Here is a 27,261-nt window from a genome sequence, read left to right as displayed (position 1 = left end):
GGTAGTGGTATACAGTTGTGGGTAGTGGGTTTGGGGCGGTTGGGGGGCTCAGCACACAAGGTAAAGGAGCTATGTACCTGGGAGCAATTTATAAAGTCCACTTCAGTGCCCCCTAGAGTGCCCAGTTGGTGAGTGTATGAACATAGCTCCTCCTGTCTCCCATTTATATTTTGTGGTTAATGTCTATATTATTGGTTAATTTTCTGTTCTGCCTTATTGTGCCTGTCAGTTCCTGTTCCTACTAATGCAGGGGTACTGGAGGGGTTTCGTTCACTTTTGAACTTTGGGGTGCTGGATGTTTTGTTTGTTTGAAATATGCTTGGAATGTTGCTCTGTATTCTGACTGTATACTCTGTTTATTGCAGTGGTTCCCAAACCTGGTGCTGGAGGCACCCCAGCCAGTCAGGTTTTCAGGATACCCACAATGAATATTCATGAGATAGATGTGCATGCAGTAGAGGCAGTGCATGCAAATCTCTCTCATGAATATTCATTGTGGATATATTGAAAACCTGACTGGCTGGGATGTCTTCAGGACCAGGTTTGGGAACCACTGGATTGCATATTTTGTACTTTTGACTTCCAAGTTAATAAACAGATTTAACCTAAAAGTATGGCCATTATAGTTTCAGACAGTGCTCAAATCTCAGCCAAGAAAGTGGAAAAGGGCACCTTAAAGTCATTTTGTCAGCAGAAAAGGGAAGCAGTTTGTAGCCACCAGGTTAACAAAACACTGCAGACATAACCGAACAAAACAAGACATAACCGAAATCACAAATGAAATCACACACAGCCTCCAAATAATGAACTCCTGGGCAGACGCATTCCAACTAAAATTAAACGCAGAAAAAACACAATGTCTCATCCTGTCCTCACAATAGAATACAAACAAGCCCAATACCATAAACACTCCAAACTACACACTCCCAGTCTCAGACAGCCTGAAAATTCTGGGAGTCACAATAGACCGAAATCTCACACTTGAAGACCATGCGAAAAATATGGCAAAGAAAATGTTCTACTCAATGTGGAAACTTAAAAGAAAAGCCTTTCTTCCCAAGGGAAGTATTCCGCAGCCTAGTTCAATCAATGGTACTAAGTCACCTAGACTACTGCAATGCCATCTATGCCAGATGCAAAGAACAAATCATCAAGAAGCTTCAAACTGCTCAAAACACAGCAGCCAGACTCATATTTGGGAAAGCGAAATACGAAAGCGCCAAACCCCTAAGAGAAAAACTACACTGGCTCCTACTAAAAGAGCGAATTGCATTCAAAGTCTGTACCTGGTCCACAAAATCATTTATGGGGAAGCTCCAGCCTACATGTCAGACCTTATAGACTTGCCTACTGGGAACGCAAAAGAATCATCATGCACATTCCTTAACCTCCACTACCCTAACTGTAAAGGGCTAAAATATAAATCCACATACACGACCAGTTTCTCATACATCTGCACGCAGCTGTGGAACGCACTACTGAAGGCCATAAAAACAACGCAAGACCTAACCATTTTCCGAAGACTACTGAAAACAGATGTGTTCAAGAAGGTATACCAGAAACATTCATCCTAAATACCAAATAATGACTTTATACACGATCTATACAAAACTGAACCTTTACCGCACGATTACTTAACCTCTTTGCTAATAGTGATCAAACACTACCAATTAAATCTTATGTCAAATAAGATACATCTAAAGTCGATGACCTAATGTATGTTACAACCCAATTTATTTATTACTCAGGAACCTTCATGCAATACCATAATGTATTCCTCTCTACCATGTATGTATGCACATGATATATATACATACCATGATCTGTTCCTTATATATTATATTCCATGTATGTTACCATATATGTATGCACCTTAACACAATACCACTTGTAATTCTGTTACTCGGAAATGGCAATCGCCATTATGGCAAATGTAAGCCACATTGAGCCTGCAAATTGGTGGGAAAATGTGGGATACAAATGCTATAAATAAATAAATAAATAAATAAATAAATAAATAAATAAAATTAACTCTGACACCAAAAACTATGCATCTCTCTCTCTCTCTCTCTCTCTCTCTCTCTAGATAGATAGATAGATAGATAGATAGATAGATAGATATAAAAATAGCTTTTTGGCTGAATACAAATAATGAAAAATATTATTTGGTTGGATATGAATAATGTGCATTCAGCTTTAACAAAACAAATAATGAAAGAAGTAGTGTGAAATCAGAGAACAACTGTTTTTTTTCAGTAGGATTTAGCACAGTAGAGCCATAGATTATTCATATTGGAATTTAAGTCACTATTTGGCCGAATACGAATAACGTATTCTGGGCCGAATTGAATCAATTACAAATATTTGGTATAGCCCTAATGTATATACATATACTTGTGTGTGTGTGTGTGTGTGTTTATGTGTTTGTTTGTGTGTGTGTATGTGTGTGTGTGTAAAATCCAGCTGTTTTACACTGTAGAAAACACCTGTGTTAAAAAAATGCCAGGGGAAGTTCTTTTAAAGTCTGATTTTTGAAAAAGAAAAATGTTTGACGAAGAAAATGTTTTAGTACAAATAAAGAAACTGGTATTGAACTTAAAAATGGAGGGGGAAAGTTTGGTGCACATAATAATGCATAATTCATACTTTGCACAGAAAAATTACCTCCAGAATGTTCAGTAAAAACAGTCTGTGCTGGTCACTTAAATGCTTAAATGCATTTCTTTATGTGCTGACAAGAATAATCAAATGTGTCTCTATATGTGTATGTATGTATGAAGTAGAGATTCATAGACTCATGCACAACTCTATATGTATGTGTATATTAACCTAATTATTATGTCAAATGAGGAATATTAATATTATCTCTTCAAATTAGCAATGCTGATTATAACATATGAAGAGATTATAATCTCTTCATATGTTATAATCGGCATATATTAACCTAATAAAATATGTATAGAAAATTTTCATTTAATTAGATTATTAAGAAGATCAATAGAACAATTAAAATATATTTTAAAAAATCTCAGTCCATTATAGTGAAGAAAATAATTTGGCCTTGTTGTGTGTTCAGCAAAACTGCAAACCAAAATCAGCCTCTTGGAGAGGAGAAAAATAAGATCAGATATTTTGAATGTTGCCCCATAGGACACCGGCACAATATAGTACTACTGAATGCATTGTAGCTTCATATGCAATCAGAAGCCAATTGTTACTGGACTGTGTACAAGTACATACTGTGCTCAATGGCCTGATGAGGTATTATAGAGATGATGCACAGAGGCTTTGTGGATTTGAAGCCTACAATGTGCTTCAAAAGGGGAGGGGGTATGCAACACAACATTTATGGCTGTTTGACATCTCCTGTGGAAAACAGAGGGAGAGTTCCAAAGAATTCCATGAGTTTGGGAAGAACAGTAATTTCTAGAATGTATATCAAGATGGGGCAGGCTACCCCTCTGAATCTCTTGATTAACCTATTACAAGCCCCATTTAGACTGCATTGTTGTTAACTGTGTTCTGCTTGTTGCCATGTGAGAAAGTTCATGCAAAACAGCTGGAATATTATAAATGCCAAAATGTGTGCAGAAGAGTAAGCCATTAAAATATAGCCTAAAGAGAGTACCTAACTCTGACTTTATATAAGAAGCCACATTCAACTTGATACTTGATTAAAGCACTGTTGCTGTGTAATTTATCCATCGCTGTATTCATTTTTGCATTCCAGGATTTGCAGGGCCATTAACATTATGTCTTTGCCAGTCTTTCCGCTTTCTCCAAGCCGTTGACTTCACTTGTAAATGTTCCTGTAAGACAGAGATTGTTGCAGCAATTTGCAAAAAGTCTTAAATCATTTTCCACAGATGTAGTGTCATTACTTAAAAATTTGGCCTTGTGCTTTACTTGCTCGATTCTCTCCAGCTTTACAGTCAGCTGCTGAAAAGATGCAGATTTCATCGGGAATAGGTGGCACATCTTGGCAAGGGACTTGCGGCAGGCTTCATTTAGTGGGTTCAAGCCAACTATGGGTATCCCACAGCTACCAGTGGATTGCCACTGGAAATTTGCTTCTTTTTAGTGACAGCACTGTATATAATAATTTACAGTGATATGATTCAAGGTATTCCTGGAGGATGTCTGAAAACCTGTGTTAAATTATTTTTTTTGAAACTGAAGATAGCAGTTAAGAGCTTCTTCATATGGAACTAAGGGTGGCAAGTTGCACAGAAAGTTGTCTGAACCACTGTAAAATTTGGGCCTTTTCCAAAACCATTTTATTGCCCTAATTCCTAAATGAGCACAGGTGAATTGACTGTGACTTGGTGAGATACCAAGGGCCATAGTGGTCACTGCCTATCAAACTTGATTGGTCTGAGGTGAAATGGAGGGGACAATCAGCTTCTTGAAAGACTGACTGAAGACCTGGCTCAATTATGATACCGGTCCTAGGAAACAGATGGGCAAGCGGTCCACTAGTTCCTGTAAAATGGAAGATAAAGAAGCATACATGATGACAGGTAGATAAAAAGCCTTTATTGTAGAAAACTGGATAAAAAGGCACCTGACATGGCCATGTTTTGCCCAGTAGGACTACTGTAGGGGTGATAATTATACTAATAAACATATAAAAACGTAAGTAAGCATAAAAATAGATATACACATAACTAGTGAATATAAACCAATATAAAAGCACCAGAAAACCAGAAACATAATAGATAAGTATAACTTAAAAACCAATTGACTGTTGAAAATGCCATATTCATTAGTATAACATAAACATAAAGTCAACATAAAATTTAAAATTATATATACATAAATATAATTGCATCCACTATATATATAATACAAATAAATACATTAAAATATGTTTTGGAACCAGTCAAGGTATTGTTACATACCCTTAAGGTGTGGTACTGCCACGTCACTCAAGGTAAAACCCAAAGGTGTATTACTGCCAGTACACCCAGGTAAAACTGAAACAATTAAAAACATACACATGAATAGTCATTTCAAAGAAGTTATTATATTTAAAAAGTTAGAATAAAAAACAGTATTTGTGCAAATCAGACAGAAAGTGAAAGAGAAACTTACCAGAACCTCCAGACACAGGGGGGGATCTCTGCTCATTCATAAATATCTGTGTCTGGCTGGAAAAACTGGCTATAAACTGAGGCTGAGTCACATGATGTAATACCCCTCACCTGTTTCCAGGAGCTCTCAACAGGCTCTGGCAGCCTCTGAAGACTATGTTTTACTTCCTAGAAGAACTCTGCACTTCTTTTTTATGGCCCTGCAAAAGGGCATTGACTGATGACATCACATCCTGCCTAAGAGTATTTAAGGAAGTTCTGCCTAGGAGCATTTAAGAAAGTTCTCCACTCTCAGCCAGTGCCTCAGCAACAGGCCTCTTGGTGTCCTGCTGACTCCAGTGGTGTTGCCTTGTACCTGTATTCTTGCCTGCCTAACTTGTTCCTGCATTCCTTCCTGTCTTGCCCTGTTCTAGAATCCCTATCCGTCTGTTCCTGCCTCGCATTGCTCCAGAGTCCCTGCTTGTCTGTTCCTGCCTTGCCCTGTTCCAGAGCCCCTGCCTGTCTGTTCCTGTCTTGCCCTGTTCCAGAGTTCTTGTCTGTCTGTTCCTTTCTTGCTGTGTTCCAGAGTTCCTGCCTGTCCATCCCTCTCTTGCCTTGTTCCTGTCTTCCTACCTGCTGTTCCTGCCAAAGGTTCTTTTAAGAACCATCCTCTGGTCTGTTCCTGACTTCATCTGCCTGCCATCTGCCCTGACTTCTGGCCTGTTCCTGACTTTGGCTGCTGCAAGTCTTTACCTCCGGCCTGTTCCTGACCTTGCTTTAGACCCTGGTACTGGTTTGGTTTGAGTTTGCCAGCAGCTTATCCTGGACTTTGTCTAGTGGTGGCATCAGCCATCGTCAGTGAGGACCTGTACTGAGTTTGCGTAGTACAGGTGGTACCAACCTCACTACGGTCCAAGGGTTCATATTCCTCAAACTGTGACACATGGCTTGCTATCAGCCACATAAAACTTAATTTACACTAACAGCAGGCATTCCAAACATCTATAAATCTCTCAAACATGAAAATTTGAAAAAGAAAAACATATTCTAAGAGGGCACAACTTCCTAGGCATACAAACACTACAAAATATGACAATTAAAACCATCTAAAAATTGTGATTAAAATAGCAAAAACAAAATGGCTGCCTTTACATAAATGCTCAAAGAAAACCTTCAAAGACTCTCTTCTAAAAAGGAAAAAACATATATTCTAGAAGGGGAAGATATGCCCGATTATCACCGGTGCTACAAAAATAGAAATATTTTTGTAGCGCCAGAAATGGCATGTGCTAGAGTTAGGAACTACCACCAGGCTCCTGCGGTAGCCTGGCCAACCCTTTAGTAAAAAGGCCCCTTAATTAGATGTTGGTTGAAAGGAGTGAATGTGGTGCCACAAATTGACCTTTAAAGGGCATTAGTCAGGTACTCAATGGGTAAGTTTAGTGGAGGAGTATCCTAATGGTTGAAGAAGCAGGCTAAGTACCAGGAAAGCCTTGTTCAAATCCCACACAGCTCCTTGTGATCTTGGACAAGTCACTTATCCTCAATTGCCTCAGGTAGAAACTCAAATTGTGAGTCTTCCAAGGATAGAAAAATACTCACTTCAATAGCCATTAGGCTTGCAGGCAGTATATAAGAAATTAAGGAGCCCTTTTACTAAAAGTTAGTGAGTGCTAATGGAATTACCGTGCACTAAATGCTAAGAAACCTATTTTCTAACTATATGCTTCTAAGCATTTATCATTAGTGCATGCTAAACTTTAGTAAAAGGGCCTCTAAATAAATAAGTACCATGAAAGGTCATGGCAGCAATTTTCTTGTGGCAGCCACAAGGGGCAGGAGCCAAGCGGGCTTCACTTTTGGCCCCATCGCACCCACTGGACCACCAGGGATAGGAGGAAGGTCCATGGGGGCCTATCTAGACCCGGGGTGGGGGATGTTCCAGTGGGAGGGGTGTTCTTACTGATGTAAGCTAGGGAGGGAGGGAGGGTGTATGGGAGGAGGGTGGCTGGGAGGAGGCTCAGAGGGAAAAAAAATTAAAACATAAGTTATGAGTGTCCTGGCTAATACTAATCTAAAAAACTGTTTTATGCGGGCCCCATATGAATACTGGGCATGGCCTTGCACTGAATATTCAGGACTAATCTAGCCAGTGATGGTCAGTGTTTCAAAAAAATGCTGACCGCCACCGGCTGAATATCGGGCAGATATTTTATAGTTTATTGTTCATTACTTTTATTCCACCTTTATTTAAGGTGGAGTACAAAAAAACATACATAATTTATTTATTTACTTATTACATTTGTATCCCGCACAATTCCCACTCATCGCAAGCTCTATGCGGCTTACATAGTAACAAATCTTAAAAATACAACACTCAGAACAAAACACAAAAAGAACTAAAAAGATCCAATGATCAAACATCAAGCCTAAACTAAATGAATAGGTTCAGCTTATTAACCGGTCAACACATCTATACTGAGATTCTATCTATATCAATAGCAGCACTGAATATACATATTAAATAAGCACTGGTGGCAGTACTTACATCCTGCGGTGACCACACCAGCTGTAAATTGACTCATATGAGTCCAGTTGCCAGTTTCTGATTTAGCTAACACTTCTTATTGATAACATGAAGTAAGCAATTTCAGTTTTCCTTTTTCATCATATTTCTTCATGACAGCAACGTAACTTGAAAATAAGTACAAGAAAATTCAGCCTATAATATGCTGCATGGATTCTTGTATGATTTTGCAATCATGTCTCCTGTGTAGTTACTCACCTAGGCTTATGTTTCTGAGAAAATGGCAAAAATAAACATATAAATGAATAAATAATGGAACTTGACAACATTCTTGTAGGCTTTCACTTTCATTCTGGATCAGCGTCTTCATATCACTTTTATTCATGTGTCAATGATATTATTGCGTTTTCTGCATTAATATATTTTCCTCCTGTGAAATGCTTTGCAAATATTTAACATATATGGGAAAATGCTGTATATTCGAATCTGGGCAAGAGCCAGAAGCTGGATCAGATCTTGCTTCTGTGTTTCCAGATTTCTGAAGCTTAAAAACAAAATTCTGTGACTTAATCTGCAGGGAACCCATGCTCCTGTGTTTGGTCTCTTTATGAGCTAACAGTGTATAATCTTATTAAAAACGGATTTGGTATGCTGGTCAGAAAAAAATATCTCAACATTTGTTTCACTCTCCAGTATGTGAAAGAATATTTCAGTGCAGTTGATTATTCTAAGCATGATTTGAAACCTCCGCCCTTCCAGCATTTATTTTTTGTCAAAAGGCTTTACCTTGCATAACTTTACAAAGGAAAGCATGTCCGAATTACACATCTCCAACCTTCAAAGTAAACTGATAGGAACATTAGAATTCTATTATATGTATTGCCAGTTTGCCTAACAGCGATGTGCTGATGCTGAGTTCCAAGGTAGCGCAAGTCTGTGCCCAAATCGGGCCTTTGTTTATGCAGATGTTTGGGCTTAGAGCGGTGTTGTAGAGAGCAGGCCCCCATTCAGGCCCTGTTCACACTCGTCTACTACTCTGCTTGACTCATTGTCTAAACCTGCATGCATTGTTCTCCTTGACAGGTGATAACTACCCCGTGCAGTTCATTCCATCAACAATGGCAGCTGCTGCTGCTTCTGGACTCAGCCCTTTACAGCTCCAGGTATGTGCCAGAACACACACACACATACACACACACAAAAACACAAAAGAATTTGGGATGGAAGCCAATGTTTCAGTGCAAAACTGCTAACCAGCTATATGCTAAATAATAGTTTGAATGTTAAAGATAATTTTTTTTAGGTGTAGTCCAAAGGGATTAAAACCTTGTGTACTTACCTTGCTGCAGAGGTGACGGTGAGTTGCCATTGGTGATATTCAAACAGAACAGATATGCAGTTTCAAGTTGTAGATATCTTGCACTCTTGCTGATCAATTTTTAAGTTTATGGTGGCAACTCTGTAAATTGGTGCATTCTTTTTGATGCCCTGATACAACTTGGGGAGCGTTACTTCTATAATGACATCAAGTCATCTTGATGCTGTTACAGAATACTAGTGCAAACTGGCAATGCTGCGCAAAAAGAACGTATACCCGCTTATGTCAAGTCAATGGCAGGTGTAGAAGGGCATGCCTAGATCTGTCAATCAGCACATGCATCTGATAGTATTCTATAAGATGCGAACACTGATGGATGACACTCCTAAAGTCCCACCCATGCTCCTACTGCATGAATGCCCCCTTTTCAATTGTGCATTATGCCATTTACGCACAAGCTTTCAGAATAGCGCTGTGAGTAAACATGTATGGAGGTCACCTAGAGACAAAGCCGGATCCGGGGCAAACAATCTTCAGGACCCCGCCTCTGCTACTCCCCCCCCCCCCCCCCCCAGCAGCAATCGAGACAGACTGTTCTTCCAGCCATGGGTCCTTCTTCCTGATGTGTCCTGCCTCCTATCAAGTAACTTCCTGTTTCTGCATAGACAGGATGCACAGGAAGAAGGACCCATGGCTAGCAAAGCAGTATCTCTCAATCGCCAGCACTGGACCCTTCTTGGAGGCTGGGCCCAGAGAATCTTGCCCTCCCTCATCCTCCCTTCTCAGCAGCCCCGATTCTGCATTTATGAGCATCAGATGCTTCTTATATAGAATTGCCTTCCACATGCATAGCTATCAGTGGTGAATCTAGCATGCGCTTAATTTATTTTTCTATCAGCCCGTTGTGAGGACAGTCCCTGGGCAAAATGATACCCCTTGGAAGTGTCCCTTCCCTTTTGGACTTATGCACTTATAGACTCACAAACTGACTCAAAGCAGTGATGTGACATTGTTTCCCTTCTTCTTTATTTATTTATTTGTTACATTTGTATCCCACATTTTCCCACCTATTTGCAGGCTCAATGTGGCTTACATAGTACCATAGAGGCGACCACCAGTCCGGTTTGAACAAATACAGTGAGGTTGTGATAGAGTAAAGGTCAATGTGTGATAGACACATAGATAGCTTTGGTTTCGACATGCCGCTGGGTTAAGGCATTTTAGTTGGATCATTAGGGTATGTCTTTTTGAACAAGTTAGTTTTTAGTAGTTTCTGGAAGTTTAGGTGGTCATATGTTGTTTTCAAGGCGCTTGGTAGTGCGTTCCATAGTTGTGTGCTTATGTAGGAGAAGCTGGACGCATAGGTTGATTTGTATTTGAGTCCTTTGCAGCTTCTGAGTGAGATGCCCAGAGTGTATGCCCTTCCTGCAAAATTACTTCCAAGGTCTTGTTTCACTGAACCCCATTTGGAGATTTATTTTATTTTAAATAAAAGATTAGTCTGGTTTGATGGCTGTTTGTCAGTACTGTCCAATTCCATATGGAGAGCCTAATTTTTGTGCATTTACTCACACAAAGTTGAACGCCTTGTTATAGAATTGCCCTTCATGGAAGCGAGGTCCCAGAAGGAGTAATGACTAAATCAAAGGAAGTTGGGAGGAGAAGCAAAAGAGGGTGAAAAATCCCTAGATAGTTGCACATGAAGGCTTATGGTACTGTAGCCCAATAAAATCATTGCCAATTAAGCTGAAAGATTAAAGGAGCAAGAGGACACTACCAGGTGTTATACCACCTTATCCATCCTCCTACCCAAATAAGCCCCTCTGTTTACAAAGCCGAACGGCAATGCCAACATAACCCATTCAAAGTAAATGGGCTGTGTCAGCAATAGTTCACCAGCAGCCACTAGCTGTAAACAGGGGGAAGGTGATTTAAAAAGAAAGGTGCCAATATTCAAAACAACTTAAACAGCCAGGAGAGGCTCCTGGCCATTTAAATCACCTATCCGGGGCTAACTGGGTATGTTCAGAGGCACTTACCTGGATAAATCTGCTGAAAATAAGAAATTAACACTCAAGCTTAAACTGGTTATGTTGGGGGCATTCCGGGGGGGGGGGGGGCGCAGAGTGGGCACTTAGCTGGTTAAGATAACTTCATATATAGGATTACATAAAACATAGTCCTATCATTATAAGTTTCTTTATAGCCGGTTAAGTGCCAAATATCGCACTTAGAATATGGCCTGGCATTACATTTCCAGGTTTAACTCCAGCATAAATCAGCTGATCATCACCATCTGAATACTGGGTCCAAAACCTCTAAAAAACGGTACTTTGTAATGTACACTTTGGGCCCTATTTACTAAGCCGCACTAGAGGCATGTTAGCATTTTTAGCACGTGTTAAGTATTAGCACGCACTAACCGTGTAGACGCCCATAATATTCCTATGGGCCCTTATATATCTTTCTCTGACAATTCAAAGTCAGTTTTCAGTTTGGATGCTAAAAACCTGGGAATGCTTCACACTTTGCAGTTAACAGCATCTTTCTCTCTCCCCCCCCCCCCCCCCCCCCGCCCCCTCCCAAAATGAAAATGAAGAGGAGGGAGGTGGGGACTCGAAAGACAATTTTAAGGGAAAAATACTTTACAAATTGTTTAAAGAGTCATTGTAAGCCCCAGTCCTATTTGGAGGTGTTTACCTATTTCAGGTCCATTTTCCTCCACTACATCTTCTGGGGAATTTTACCTCCAAATACTGTGAAGTGGCCACTCCATACATCTTTACCTTTCAGGTAGTTTGGAAGTAAACCATTGACAACAAGTTGGCCAAACCCTTAAAAATTGTGAATTTTCAAGTCGCCTATTTCTGTCTATATCAGTTTTCCTTGCCTTTTCTTTTAAACATAATAAAATAGCCAATTTCATTTTGACCCAGCTTTTTCTGTGGGGTGAGTCCATCCTAAGCTTGCTAAAGATATATGAACAATTTCAGGGTGAACTTGCTTCCAGTGAGGGGCACTGTTATGAGCCATCAAATGACAATAAAACATGAAGCACAGCTATCTCTTTGAAGTGTTAAATAGTAACTTTGTTTCTCTCAACTTTAGTTTCCCTTTATAAGGTCATAGAAATGGTATGAGGACCCAGGGCAAGAAAGGATTCACATGATCATCTACAGATACAAAACAAAAGGAAATAGCATTACAATATAAATGTTGTTGTCCATACAACATTACACACAAAGACTCTCTTCCACACCTGCCCAGAAAGATTTTGGCCTGGGGATCATGCCCAGATCCTTTCTTCACGCCACCCATAGGAATCCTGGCCAGCACTTTCATTACCTGGATCTCTATGTGTGATGTGAAGGATGGATGTGAATTATTGAATATGAATGTATGCACTAATGATAACTAATGCTGGGAGTACTCATTAGAAGTAAGGCCTGCTTGTCAATTTACTGTGGCAGAGGAGTCTGTGAGTACTGCATGAGTCTTTTAATATCCTTACAGCCCTGGGAAGCCATAATCCTATAGATGTGTGTTGTGTTCGAGTAGACGGAAGGTGTATATGTGTATTAGAGAAGAAGAAAACATGTGGAGTGCAAAAATATGAGGCTATGAGAAGTATGTGAATGAGCATGAAACAGAGAGGGGGGTAAAATTAGGCTCAGTGTAGAATAATCCATTCAAAGTTCTGCTACACGATTTATATTCTGCCAGTGTTGCTACATCAGCCCTCTCCTCAAGTCACATCATTGGCTCCCTATCCATTTCTGCATAAGTTCAAACGCCTCTTACTGACTAGTGCATTCAACCTGCAGCTCCTCAGTACCTCCCAACACTTATCTCTCCCTACTCTCCTCCCTGGGAACTCCATTCATCGGGTAAATCTCTCTTATCTGTACCCTTCTCCTCCACTGAGAACTCCAGACTCCGTTCTTTTTATCTTGTCTCACCATATGCCCGGAATAGACTTCCCGAGTCAGTATGTCAAGCTACGTCTCTGACCGTATTCAAATCTAGGCTAAAAGCCCATCTTTTTGAGGCTGCTTTTAACACCTAACTCCTATTCACCTGTTCAGTACCCATGTCTCTTTTAATCATTCCCACCATAAGTAATTCTCTAATACCTTATTTGTCCTGTTGGTCTGTCTTGATGAACTTGTAGCTCTGTCAAGCAGGGACTGTCTCTTACATGTTTAATATACAATGCTGCGTACATCTTAGGAATGCTTGATAAGAAGTAGTAATAGCAGTAGTAGTAATAAGTGAGATGTTATATTGGCTCTTATGGTAGGCCGAAACAGTTGATAAAAATGACTTTGTTATAGGTAATTATCTCACTGATATGCATTTAATTCAGTGATATTATTCAAGTTTTAAGCATATAACAGTATTGTGATTTATTGGTGGGCATCCATCTTTGGTCTGGTGAAATGTATTCTTTCACCTCTAATTACTTGCTACATAATGGTCTCTAGGCTATGAACTTGTGACCCCTTGAGAAAGCACCGGCTGTTCAAAACATGATAAAGGTTTGGGGCTTGTAAGCGTCTTTGTTCCAGCTTTGCAGGCGTAAGATTTGTTGGCCTTTTTAAAAATTAGGTACTGAAGAAGTTGTTTTTTAAAAAATATTTACTGCAGAAGCACTTGAAGTGTAGTTGTTAAAATGCAGAATTTCTTTTTGCTTTTACATAAGGATCTTTTAAAAAGAGGTTTCCAACCCGTTCAACAGTCCATTGCCAGCAGGATTTGTTCAGCTCTTAAGCAAATTCAGGGGGTCTTTTGCTAAAGGTTAGCTCGAGTTTTCTGTAGCAGGTCCCATTTATTCCTATGGACCCTGCTGCAAATAACTCAAGCTAATCTTAGCAAAAGACCCCCTCATCATGGATTTCCACAAACAGATTTGCCTTAGACTTCTGCATATCAGGGCCTTTATGTTATAAAGTTCTGAATATTTTCATGAGTTTAATATACATTTTTATGAAACTTAACTGTGATATGCAAATAAGCTTCTTGCTCATCTGTATATCTTTGTAAATTTACAAGTTTTTGAATGTTGCCATGACTGAGAACTTCATGCATTCTCGGCTGTGGCAAAACGTGAAACACCTTTTTGCAAAAGTTCCTTGATTCACACGGCACTGCAAAGTCTTGGGGCTTCCTGTACCCAATGGGGCCTCAGAGGCCTTCTAGTGCTCTCCACCCCTAATATCCCCCAGCCCTGACTTGGTACATAAATGTTCCCCCCCCCCCCCCCCCCCCCCACTTTCATAAGCCTCACTCTATTTAGCTCCTAAAAATCCCCTGGTCCTATGCAAACTAGTCTACAAAGCCCTTGACTCAACCTAGAAGGGTCTCAGACTCAAAGGGGCATAGTACCACATATTCTCCTGGATTCTTTATATAGTACCCAAAATTGGGCAGTGATTCAAAATGTGCAATGAACTAAGCTGGCTAATGAGCCAATCAGTGCCAAATGAAAATAATTGCTTTCACTATTCTACAACAATGTGCACTCAGATAGCATGCAAACCAAAAGGGGGTGTGGCCATGGGAAGTGCATGGGCGGGTCAAGGACTTCCTAAAATTTGCATGCAGTGCTATAGAATACTGGGGAATTATGCCAAAATTGGGTGCCAGGAATTACATCTGGCTTCAGCAGGATAAGTCCTGGCACTCAGATTTGGGCACTGAAATCGGTGGTATTCTAAAATGAGCACTCATCTTTGAGTGCCCATTATAGAATACCATTGAGCACCAATTTTTGAGTGCCATTTACTGAATCTTGCCCATTACTACTAGGGATCAGGATCCATTTTCATACAGCGTATAGTGGGCCCTTAAGAGGTTTCCTCCCAGTATTCAGCCCACAGCAGTAAGTGGTTTTAAAGTCGCTAACTGCCCTTTGCTGAATCTAACCTAGATATTCAATTCCAGTGGCACGTCATGGCATCGACACTGAATATCCAGATCAATTGCCGATCTGGGCATTATCTCCCGGATTCTATATATCATGCCTAGTATTCTGTGCCGAAATCCAAGCATATTCTATAACAACGTACGTAACTTAATTGTCTTAACAAGCTAATCAGTGTTGATAACAGGTCTTAACGAGCAATAGTGAGCACTAATTGGCAATAATTTGAATTTACATGCACAGCTCATTAAGCGTATTTTGTAATGCAGAGCACCTAAATTCTAATGTGGACAGCCAGAAAGGGCATGGTTATGGGCGGATAAATGGGAATTTCATGGGTGTTCCAAAATGTACACATACTGTTATAGAATATGCCTTTGTGCACCTAAATCTATGCGCCAGCATTTATGCCAAGTTTCTCATGGTATAAATGGATGCACATAGTTTTAAGTGCTGTGATATCAACTAAGTATATTCTATATACCATGCCTAAATATAGGCACCACTTACAGAATATGCTTAGGTGGAAATTTATTCCACGTGGAGTTTTCAGGCACCATATATAGAATCTGGCCTTATGTGGATGACGATAGGACTGCCTTTTCTGCTTAGCTGTGTGGGCACTGAATCTATCTGGTGCCCATGTAACTGCCAGCTCCTCCCCAACTTTGCCTACAGACTGCTCTCACATGAATTGCACAGTGCCACGTTCAGAGGAGATATTCAGCAGCATTGAATATCTGGTGACACCCGCTGAGTGATTTTAATCAGGCAGTAGCTTCCCCTTCCCACTTAAACCCTGTCAAATATCAGTTCTTTTGTATTCCTATTCTAATGTCTTTTTTATATAAAGTAATTATTGTATTTTCTATTTATTACTGTAAACTGCTCTGATGGCATGGCTGAACGGCAGTATAAACTTAAATTTCCCTTTACTTTTCAAAGAATTGCTAAACCTCAATCTCTCTCTCTCTTTCTTTCTTTTTTTTTTTTTTTTAATAATAATCTTTTTTTTTTAATAATAGGGTAAAAGAAGGGTGCAAAATCACATTCAGACTGAGCAGCAACAATCAAACAACATTAGACCTAATTTTTAAAAATGCTATTAAATTATACTGTATTGGAAGAAACTTTGAGCTGTAAAGGAATCTATCCTGTGACGCCTTTATTACAAATTAGTTTTTACCATATTGGCATCAGTGAGCTGCTTTATATAAATTTAGATCACAGCAGTTCATTAATGTCAAATATAAATATGCTCCCACGTAAAGCAGACTTGGATTTGGTCGCTTTTGAGATGGGCGTCCTCGGTTTCCATTATGGCCGAAAACCGGGGATGACCATCTCTAAGGTCGACCTAAATGTTGAGATTTGGGCGTCCCCGACCATATTATCGAAACAAAAGATGGACGCCCATCTTGTTTCAATAATACGGGTTTCCCCGCCCCTTCGCGGGGCTGTCCTGCGAGGACGCCCTCATGGAAACATGGGCGCCCTGTTCGATTATGCCCCTCTTAGTGTTAAGCAACCTTTATAGAATAGCATTTAGAGTGGATTCCCCCGCCCAACTGTGGGCGAGAGGACTTACGCCTGCTGAAACCTGGTGTAAATCCTCGCACCCGACTGATGACAGTTGGATGTGGAAATCCAAGTATTCTGTAACAGTGCGCCTAATTTGTGGGAACACCCCTGATCTGCCCATGATCCTTCCATTGCCATACCCCCTTTTGAGTTGTGCGCTATGAAATTTAGGTGCTGATATTATAGAATAGGACAAAGCAGAGTCAAATATGAAGCCCAGATCTTTAGAAGAATTCACAATAGTCAAGATTCACCACTGTTGAATTTTGAGAAGATCATGACTGAACCTTATCAACGCAGTCAATAAAGTCTATAAAACCGAATCTTTAGGCAACATCATTAGAATAAAGATGTCATCTCCCTTGTCCAAAGTTACAGAATTCAAAGAACACATACAAATGTTAAACAAAATAGGGGACAAGGAAGAGCCCTGAGGAACTCTGCAAAGTGGAAACCAAAAGTCAGAAAGCCATAGGAACGATCGATGATAGGCTTTTAGATGTTTATTTTACACAAACATTTAGATTGTGATTTTACAAACCCAGGATATCCACTTCTAAAACTAAAAAAATGTACATATGGCATGGGTGTGTGTGTTTTGAGTGGCACTAGGGTAAGCCTAACAAATAAATGTATATTCCTAATTTCAGGAGGGGGGTTCATGCCTAAGTCCAAAAAGATCAATATTGGGATTTATGCCTGCTACCCGTTGACGTCTATGTGTCAAAAAAGTGCTCCTATTGAGCAGTGCTCCACTGAAGGGATTAGGAAAGGCCACCCCCTTAATCACTTGGTGGCTGATGTTTCCCCATCCCCTCTCTCAAAAAAATAAAACTACAGGGGATACTGGACTTTGTGATGGCTTCAGGAAAAATAAACCTTTTCATAAAATAAACGTCTATTTGATGTTTTAGATATTTATTATTCTAAAACAGATGCATAAATGCTCATTTCACCATGTATTTTAAAACAGATCCTCTTCTAAAATATTAGCATAACATGAGATGTCCTTCCAATTCCAATTTGTATGTCCATTCTAAAATCTGTCTCCACATTTTTATTAAATATAAATGTCGCTAATATGCAAAGTATTCAAATGTACTACTGAATTTGTTGTGGAAATTTCTAACTTGTTACTGCACAGTAAAACAGTATCATAAAGCTCAAGCTGATTTTTTTTTTCTTGAACTCAGACATGTGAGTTCCTGAAAAAATACCCTGCAGCTCTTCATTCCATTGTACAGGGTTCTGCATCAAGTAGTTAGGAAAAGCTATTCCAACTCAGGTTCCATACATTCATCTGCAAAATCTATGATAAGCTGTTTCTGTAGGCCGATTAATTATACTAAAGGGGAAAATGTTGCTAGCTGTCCAGCACTATATGATAAACCAAGTAAATGCTGGAGATAAAATATGGTTTGGAACTTTTTCCCTTTCCCTGTGATATAAGCAGCACAGTGTGTCCTTCAAAGTTTATCGCTTCTCCCATTCATGATCCTTGACAAGTCTTAACAATGTTTGCAGCTGTGAACCGGGGCATTCCATGCTTTTATTATGAAGTGGAGGGAACAACAACCAAAACGTGAATCTCTTTCTATCCCAGTCTCTTCTTTATATTTTTTTCAAATGGCAAAGTAATACTCTTTTGTTATGCCACCATTTACAGATCCAGTGCTCAGCTGAAGCACTTCAGAGAATGCCTTAAGGGAGTGATGCTAAACCCACGAAGGCCAGAGAATGCTATTTTTAGTTGAATAATCCAGCAGATGGAGGCATGAATAGTCATATATCTGAAGGTTGAGGGGTTTGAACCATTAATTTTGATAATGCATTTAACCCTGGGAACAATCAGAAACTGCAACGGAAAGGTTACAGTGCTTTTGACCTTTAAGAGAACGGAGGGCAGGCAGTACAGTAAACAATATATTGCATTTCTACTTATTTCAGTTCTCTCACACATATAAATTTCAGGGTAGAGTTGACATTTGCTTTCCTCAGCTATTTTAGTGCTGGTCCTTAAAGTAAGTCAAGAAGAATGTGCAGGAAAGAGGCCAAAGTAATGTGACTGTCATGTAAATATGGCCTTCAAATAGCTAAGTTGTTAAGTGTAGCCTTTTATAAATAAATATTATTCTTAGGAATTAGGCTCTTGGGGGCCCTTTTACTAAGCTGCAGTAGGGCCTACGTACGTGCAGCATATGCCAAAATGAGACTACTGCCAGGCTAGCGCACCCCCTGGTGGTAATTTCAGATTTGGTGCATGCTCATTCCAGCAGTAGAAATTATTTTTGTTATTTTCTATCATGGGGGGATTTCTGTTGGTAATCGGCAGTTGGCGTACGATGAACAGTTACCATGCATGTAGCATGTTAGCCCTCACCTCTAGATTAATGGGTGACGGTAAGGGCTCAGGCCATAAATAGGCACACACTAGTTTTAATTTTAATACACACCCATTTCGCGGCACATTAAAAAATACCCTTTTTTTCAGACATGGTAAAAAATGGCCAGGCATGCACCAAAAACATGCACCCACACTACCGCAGGCCACTTTTTAACCCAGCTTAGTAAAAGGACCCCTAGGTGACTTATTTCAATGAAAAGCTGGGTTTGTGGATAGATTCCTTTACAGTTCATCGTTTCTTCCAATACAGTGTAATTAACTGTGTATTTTTTTTATTAGGGATAATGTTGTTTAATTGTTGCTGCTCAGTCTGAATGTGATTTTGGACCCTCCTGGTACCCTATTATGCAAAGTGATGTACCTGCCTTCTGCACTCTTATTAAATGATGCCTGCTTCTTTTCAGCAAATATAGCCATTAAAACTCACACAGCTTAAGTATTTCTAATTAAAATATCTCCATGTGTCAGCGTATTGGTAGTGCATTATTTTAATCCATTTATTTTGTTTATGAAACAGTGACATCTGTTTAGATTGTGAAATATATGAGCCTTAAAAATTACTTTATTGAAGAAAATTAATTCCCACAATGCTCTGTTGGTAATGTGCTCACTCACCCAGTCAGTCACTGGCAAGGCTGCCAGTCTTAATGTGGGTTAGACACACTTTAATGGTTTTATCTGACACAATGTCCTAGGACTTCAGCAATTATATTTCTTGGGGTTTCACTTGCAACTTACTCTTTATCTTCTTTCTTTCCATCCATTCTTCTCTCTTCACATCTTCATTCTGTCATTTTTTGCCTCCTCTCCCCCTTCCTATCTCCTCTTTCCTCCATCCCTATCCCTATCCTTTCTAGTTCTTCTCTTGTACTTTCTTCTTTGCATTGGATAAATGAGGAAAACGATTCACTAAGACCAATCAAAATTAAAAGAATTGGTTATCTTTTCAAAGTTAGACAGCATAATTTGTTTGTCGGCAGGTAGATGTTAGGTCAGCACTGTGAGTGAGTGACTGTCAGCGGGAATTCCTACATGACAAGTAATTTCACTCAGTGTATTACTGACAGATTGCTCATTTCTGAGTATCACCAGAGAAAACAAACTTAATATTGTTACAGGCAAGAGTTTCTGTCTTCATTAGCCCTGCTAGAATGATTTTTTTTTGTCTCACATTCAAAGGCTACTGAGCTCTAGGTGTGCATATTATAACAGAATACTTGTTATGATGATTTTGAGTGGTAGCCTAAATTAAAGGAACTGGATGTGAAAATTGGAGAATAGAGGGTTATTGAAATAACTAGCATAAACCTTCTATTTATTAATAAGAAATATATATTTTTTGATTATATAAAAAAGGTAGTATATTTCAAGAAACTCAATTTGAAAAATTTCTGTCTGGGTGAAAAGTTTCGTAGGTAGGGAGGGCTGAGAATAAACAGAATCATTTGCAGAATATAGCCCACATACCTGGTAAGTTAAAGATCCATCCTGGAGAGGGGGCTGTCTTGATTCTGAAATTAGCAACACATATCAACCTACTGAATGGTGAGTACTCCAGGGCCACTAATGCTGCTCTTAGTATCACCTGGATGGAATTACAGGGATTTAAGTGTTCAGGAACTATACTTCTCAAGAGCAAGAGTGGGTCAGCTGGTAGTCCACCCATATCACTATCAGCTCTGATCAGGGCAAAAGCAAGCATTGAAGCTGTCACAGCCAGGGCAAAAACACTTTTCCAGAAAACATACCACTGGGTTTAACAACATTCTGTTGGTGTATGATGCTGCTCCTTGATTTGGATACAGACCTACAGAGAATGTTATAACAGGGCACCTAAAAGAATGCTAATAGTGCACCAATCTTATGCTTATTTTATAAAGGAAATTTAGATTCCTATGTACGTTATAAATGAAGTACCCAGAGTGATTCTAGCTCCTGTTTGTTTAATCCATTTATAGCACCACTTGCAATACTGGTCCTCAATTCTGGAGTGAGTGGGTTCTTCTACCATGATGATATTCAGCTTATTACCTCTAATAACTCAATTTCTCTTTGTCTTATTGGCTTAAATGGGTGCTTAGCTGTTATAGCTCAATTTCTTTCTCTGTTCAGGCTTAATCATGATATGTTATAATATATTTGACTTGTCAAAAAAAAAACAATCCACGTGACTTCTATCTGCTTATCTAGAGAACATTGTCATTCCTGTCAAGGAATCTTTTATAACAATAGGGGTCCACCTAGACTTCTATCATTTGAATATTAGATCTTATGGATGTAAAATCCTCTTTCCATGAGCTTTGTAGAATTCACAAGATTTGACATTTCCTTGAGGACAGGGATGTTCAATTGTTCATATATGTAGATTAGACTATTGTAATGCTCTGCACAATGGTCAAAAGACCTCTTCTTTTAGAGGTCCCAACTCATTCAAAACACATCTGTTAAAACTTCTATGCCATGCTCAAAGATTTGGTCATGTGTCACTTTTGCTATTTAATCAGCACTGATTACCGGTTACCTACAGATGCAAGTTAAAGATCTTATGGTGACTCAGCATGCTGTTTTTATTATCTTTCCCTTGCTGTTCCTCTGTGCTCTTCTACGTTCCCTGCCTTCCTCCCAAGAGAGACTGATTTCTTCCAACTCCTTCTAGGATTTGTCCTTCAAGATAAATTCTATTTTCATATTTGTTCCCTTTCTTTTAGAATAAGCTCCCTATCCCAATGAAACCTTACAGTCCCAAGTGTAAAGCAAGCCTACAACCTGTGTCCCCCCCCCCCCCCCCCCCCCCCACCCCCAGCATACAATTTAAATTAGTTGTTTTTTCTGCTTTCTAAAATGACAATATCTACAAGGACAGGTCAGGGCAATATTTACAATGACTGCCTCTGGAGCAATACTGTTGATCCAACCATACTTGTCCTTCCCTAATTTCTCCTTATATATTGCTTTTAATTCTAATATTCTTTGTATCCAGTGCCCCTGTTTCCCTTTTATTTATTTATTTTTTACATGCTATTTTTAGGCTTGGCTTGTTCTTATTTGCTGTTCTAGATATTTTTATTTAGACATTTTTCCTTGGTATACCACCTTGTTGTGTATTGCCAAAGGGCAGTTAGTTAAATTCTAATAAATATGAACATAAGCATGTGCAAATGCAGTGTCACGTTTATGCAGGTGTAAAAATATATATGTTCTCTAATTGGCACTAATTTGGATTTGTGTTTGCATCTGCTTGCATGCTATTCTATAACACTGCACACCTAAATTTTCTCATGTGCAATCCATAAGGGGGCATGGCCATGGACGGGTCAGGGGCATCCCAAAATGTAGACACAGTGTGGAGTGCCCTTTATAGAATTGTGCTTAGCGTGGATTTTTCCTGGTGCCTAAATGTGAGCTGAAGAGATATATGTTCTACTGACTTCCATATACACGAGCTCACACTCAATTTCAATAAAAATACTAATAAGGAAGAAAAAGACCTTAAATGTCCAAACTGTGGCAGCAAGTAAATATATCTTTGTGCCAATATTTACTGGACTCCATTTTCTCATCGGTCTCAAAAAACCTCTTTTTATTCCAATATTGTACACTAAATTTCACACACAATTTTTGATGCAATACTTTACATCATAATCATCCACTTTAAATTTCTCATTGTGGAGAATGTAATAAGCACTTAGGGGTCTTTTTACTAAGGGGGCCTGTGCTGGCTTCAGTGCATGTTTTTTGATACGCGCTGAGGCCCCTTTTTACCACAGTGGGTAAAAGGCTGTTTTTTTTTAAAGAAATGGCCATGCAGCAAGTGAAGCACTTGCCACATGGCCATTTCAAGGGGGAGCACTTACTGCCACCCATTGAGGTGACAGTAAGAGCTCCCGCACTAACCCGGCGGTAAATGGGCATTGCCCGATTACCTCCGGGTAAACACCATCGCTACAAAAATAGCACCGGAAATGGCATGCGCTGTGGGTAGGAACTACACTAGGCTGCTGCATTAGCCTGGCAGTACTTCCAGTTTAGCGAGTGGTAAGCCTGTGTTGGGCTTACCGCCGCTTAGTAAAGACCCCCTTAGCTTTTAAATATTTCTCCCAACGGGGCTCTCTATTTCACTTTCTTACAAGTTTCTTCAGGGACTAAGTACTGAAAATCCCATATGAATCAGAATTCTACATTTACAATTGCAACGCCAGTCTTCTAACATGGCGCCTTTTGCATTTAGGATGCCAACATGTGAGTTAGTAGAATGTACACTGTATATCTCTTGCAATTTTGTATGAAAGCTTTGCTGAAGTTTATCATATAGTATGTGAGTGCCATTTACTGCTCTATGTGTGCATGTGTATATTTTGTTAAGAACATGCAACTCTACCTGAACTTTGCCCCTAGGTACACCTATTTGCAGGACACATATAAATGTGTGCATTGTTGACAGCACATATACTCATGTATACAGCCATGTGATTTTAGAAAAGCTCCTTATCTGCATGCATGATCTTTACATTCTGTAAAATCTTTTTAGAAAGACATCCATAATAACAGTAGATGAGAGTTCTGTTATTCCTTCCACACTGCAAAGATACATCCCATCTGCCAGCCATAGAACATGACTGCTTGTAAGATATCTTTCTCTTGCCCATAACAGTTTGTGACATCTTCTTCATTCACACAGTACCACCATGTTAGGTAGATGTGCACACAAAATACCCCATTCACTTCACACCCGGCAACCATTATTTCCCATGTCTTTCCAGAAAACTGCAGTAAGCCAAAGAGTCAGCCTTACCCCTAGTTACTATGTCTAGTTAGTTTCCCTGTGTAGTTTACCAGAGAGACCCAAATATGCGAGAGCCTTAGGATTTCTAGATCTTTCTGCACGTACAGCTTGCCAGACTTATCTAGCTATGTGGTTGACTGGGTGTTTACTAAGATTTCTAATGTTTCATATTTCCCACTTTGTCATTTATTCTGGCAATCCTAAAACTAGTTGCTGAATCATTCAATTAGGGCATGTTAAACACTTAAATATGTACCACTAGTTTGTGCTTCTAGCCTTTGTTTCTTCAGGTTTTGCCACTAATAATCCATACATCCACCATCTTTTCCATAATAGAATGTTTTCTGAGGTTGCTCTTAAGTTTGCCCCTTTTGAACCTCATATCATTACTTTCAAGTATTTCAATATCTTTATCATTTCCCCCTGTCTTCCTCTTCTGTAGGCAGGGCTTTTTTTGAGGGGGTACTTGGGGGACTACCGGCACCTTTTTCATTGTCTGCTAAAATTGACTGATGGTCCCCAAGTTATAGTAAAAGAGTTCAGGCTCTACACACCAATTCTGCCTTTTCATAGATTCTGTGACTGGTTGCAGGGGGCCTGGCTATTGTGGGGTGGGTCCCTCAGTGATCACCTCACCCCTGAAGGGTGGTCTGGCATTCGAGTACCGGCACCTTTTTTGCTAGAAAGCACACACTGTCTGTAGGACATAGGTGTTTAGGTCCTCATACACTATAAGACACTGTGGCTGTTTGGTAGTCCTGTTCTGCATGGTCTTCACTACATCTGTGTTCTTCCAGAATTACAGGGATGATTCTGTAGTAGAGTGCCTAGAATCAGACATTTGAAAGGCATGCGTTAGGAGTCTGTTCTATAAAGGAATGTGGGGGCCTACACTCCTGTATAGAATATTAGTGTAACTGGGTATCAACATGCCCATCATTTAGTCATAATCACTTATGCCAGCTATAGAGCTGTAGAATTGGCGTACGTGTGAGTGCCTAAGTGTAGTTTATGCATATAAATGAGATTCTTGCCTATGTCCTTCCCATGCCGTCCTCCTGTGACTGCCCCAATGCACATAAGCACTGTGGGCCAGATTTCATAAATGGTGCTCAAAATTAGGTGCTGGAAAAAATCTGCGCCAAGAGCTGTCCCATAAAGGGCATTCCAGGCTGAGCGTGCATTAGAGAATAGCACATAGAGCAGATTCCTGGGCCCAGCACTGGGCGCAAAGACAGCTGAAACCTGATGTGAATCCTGGCACACAAGTTGGATGCATAACCCAGTATTCTATAACACTTCACTAAAATGTTTGGATCACCTCTAAGCTGCCCATGCCCCTCCCATGGCCATGGCCTTATGGGTTGTGCATGAGACACTTGGGCACACAGAGTATAGAATAGCACGTAGGGTAGATGCGTATGTAAGTCCAAATTAGTGCCGGTGCGGGGGCTTATAGAACACTGCCCTCACCCTTAGTCCCTCAGGTAGTCTAAACCACTTAAAACCACTAGTCCTGCCCAGAGAGGAAGTGAAATGGGAGGGGTGGAGCCAAAATGATAGGAACCAGGAAATATAAAAGGCAGGGCCAGAGTGGGGTTAAGCAGGTCCAGGGAAGGAAGAACTGAAATCCCAGCATACGATTCTACAACATACATTTAGTTAAATTGACCCGTCTGAGGTAAGCCAACCTTTTGATTTGAAGACTTGGAATCCTTGTTCTGAGGTCTGGCTGAAGCCAGACCCAGGAACCTAGGGAGAGAAGCTTACAGACTGTGTTTGGGACATGGCTAGGGCTAGCAGGCCCCCCCATTCCCCGAATGCAGCAGCCTGCCCCCCCACCCCTGCAGGAGGAGCAGGATCCTTGACCTGACCCCCTCCCTCCAGTCCCCCCCGACTCCTCCGATACAGGTTTGGGGGTGGACTGGAGATCCAGTGGGTCTCCAGCCCCCCTAACCCCACCTGGCATCCCCTCAAATTGGAGCCCTGGTGGCCTAGTGGGCTGCGAGTCAATTCCCCCCCCCCATCTGATATAGACTAGCAGCCTTCCCCACCCCTACCTTCATTGGAGGAGGGAGGTGGCCTCCCACCTCTTCCATCAGCGCCGCCTCGAAAATGGTGGTGCCCAGCCCTGCCCAGTGCATCCTGGGATGCACTGGGCAGGACTTCACACCATATAAGGAGTTCTGTATCGGGGGGTCAGGGGGACTGGGGTTTTTGACTTGCAGTCCACTGGTCCACCAGGGCTCCAATGTGAGGGGATACCGGGGGTGGGGGGGGGTTAGGGGGGCTGGAGACCCACCAGATTCCAGCCCTCCCAAACTGTGTCGGGGGGGTCAGGGGGACTGGAAGTCCACCGGACCTCCAGCCCCCATGTCGCTTGGCTCAGGGTGGGGGTACCTGGAGTCTGGTGGTCCCATGGACTTCAGCCCCTGTGTTTGACAGGTCTGGGCTTTTGACAGCCTAGACCTGTCAAACAAGTGCGGGAGGATTGTGCCGAGTGCATGCTCAGGTATAATCCTCTCACACTTTTACCCTATGATCAGGGAGAATATCGTGCTTAAATTTTGCATTCTATTATCTCTGATCATAGGGGCGGTAAAGCCCTGCGCTGTTCCAGCGCTATTTTTAGATCACTATTTGGAACAACGTGGGGCTTCTGATCATCTGCTCATCATTATCCTCATTTTTTCCATACTCTATTTCTTCTGTCAAGTTTTGTCATTTTTTTTCCAGACATTTTTGCATTGATAATAGGAATAGAGCACCAGCAGGTTGCAGTTTTAAGGACACTGCCACTAAGAACTTTCTTGTGCTGGTTAGCTTCCCACTCCCTTGCTTCCCACCCCCAGAGTTCATCTAGAAGCAATGGTTCCAACTTGTGCATTATTTCTTTCTATAGTTCTGGATTTTTTAACCAGTGGTGCGGGAAGTCAGGGAAGAGGTCAAATGGGGATGTGGAGAAGGATCTTGAAATCTGTGTTACTTTCTGAATCTTTCTAGACAGAGTGAAGGCAGTTATTAGGAACAGTAAATGGCAGCATAACTGTATACTATTGTAATTTTAAAAAGATGTTAGCAGTTACCACTGTTAGCAGCTAACAGTGACATGTTTAGCTGTTAGTATCACTAGTGGTCATGTGGCTTTGGGAAGGGAGTGCAAGAGTTTCATTGATCAGTTAAAGAGTTTATGGCAACCAAAAAAAAACAAGGAACCCCTGCTATGGTTCTTTGGGAAGACACATTGCTCTAACTAGTAGGCATTGGATTGTGAAGGGACCGGCTTAAGTCCGTGTAATTTGCTGTGTACTAAGTAATGACATGCGTTTATCTGAAAATGTAGAGCATCAATGCACAGTCCCCAGTCTGTGCTGGAGACTGGGGGTATTCAGCAGGTTGCATGCCAACAGATGAAACAGATGTTAGACCATATTGGAATGGAGCGGCATGCTTCATCAGGACCTTGATATTCCCCTTGACATCTGGATGCTGCTTGGGTTCAGGAAACTGCCTTAGGCCAGGAGGCCGCAGGAGCCTAGTGGCAGTGAGCAGAGGGGCTGTGCTGCTGTTTAAATGATTAGTGCACTGAAGCGGCATAATGCTGAATTATCGCTTGGTTGCTTTCTTCCAAGGATCCTGGGACAAGAAGGAGT

The 27,261-nt window shown here is 40.6% G+C and overlaps 1 protein-coding gene across 1 annotated transcript in view; it reads left to right on the top strand.

Annotated features, from left to right (window-relative positions):
* The window catches only part of SOX6 (SRY-box transcription factor 6), an 802,914-nt gene that overhangs the window by 513,823 nt on the left and 261,830 nt on the right, over window positions 1-27,261 (top strand). Inside the window, exon 8 of the mRNA XM_030201055.1 lies at window positions 8,683-8,762. Within this exon, the coding sequence (XP_030056915.1) occupies window positions 8,683-8,762 (80 nt within the window). The remainder of the gene's footprint in view (window positions 1-8,682; window positions 8,763-27,261) is intronic.

This window comes from Microcaecilia unicolor, chromosome 4, assembly GCF_901765095.1.
Source record: "Microcaecilia unicolor chromosome 4, aMicUni1.1, whole genome shotgun sequence".
Lineage (NCBI taxonomy): Eukaryota > Metazoa > Chordata > Amphibia > Gymnophiona > Siphonopidae > Microcaecilia > Microcaecilia unicolor.
Note: the sequence above shows the minus strand (reverse complement) of the source record. Positions and strands in the feature narration are given on the sequence as shown.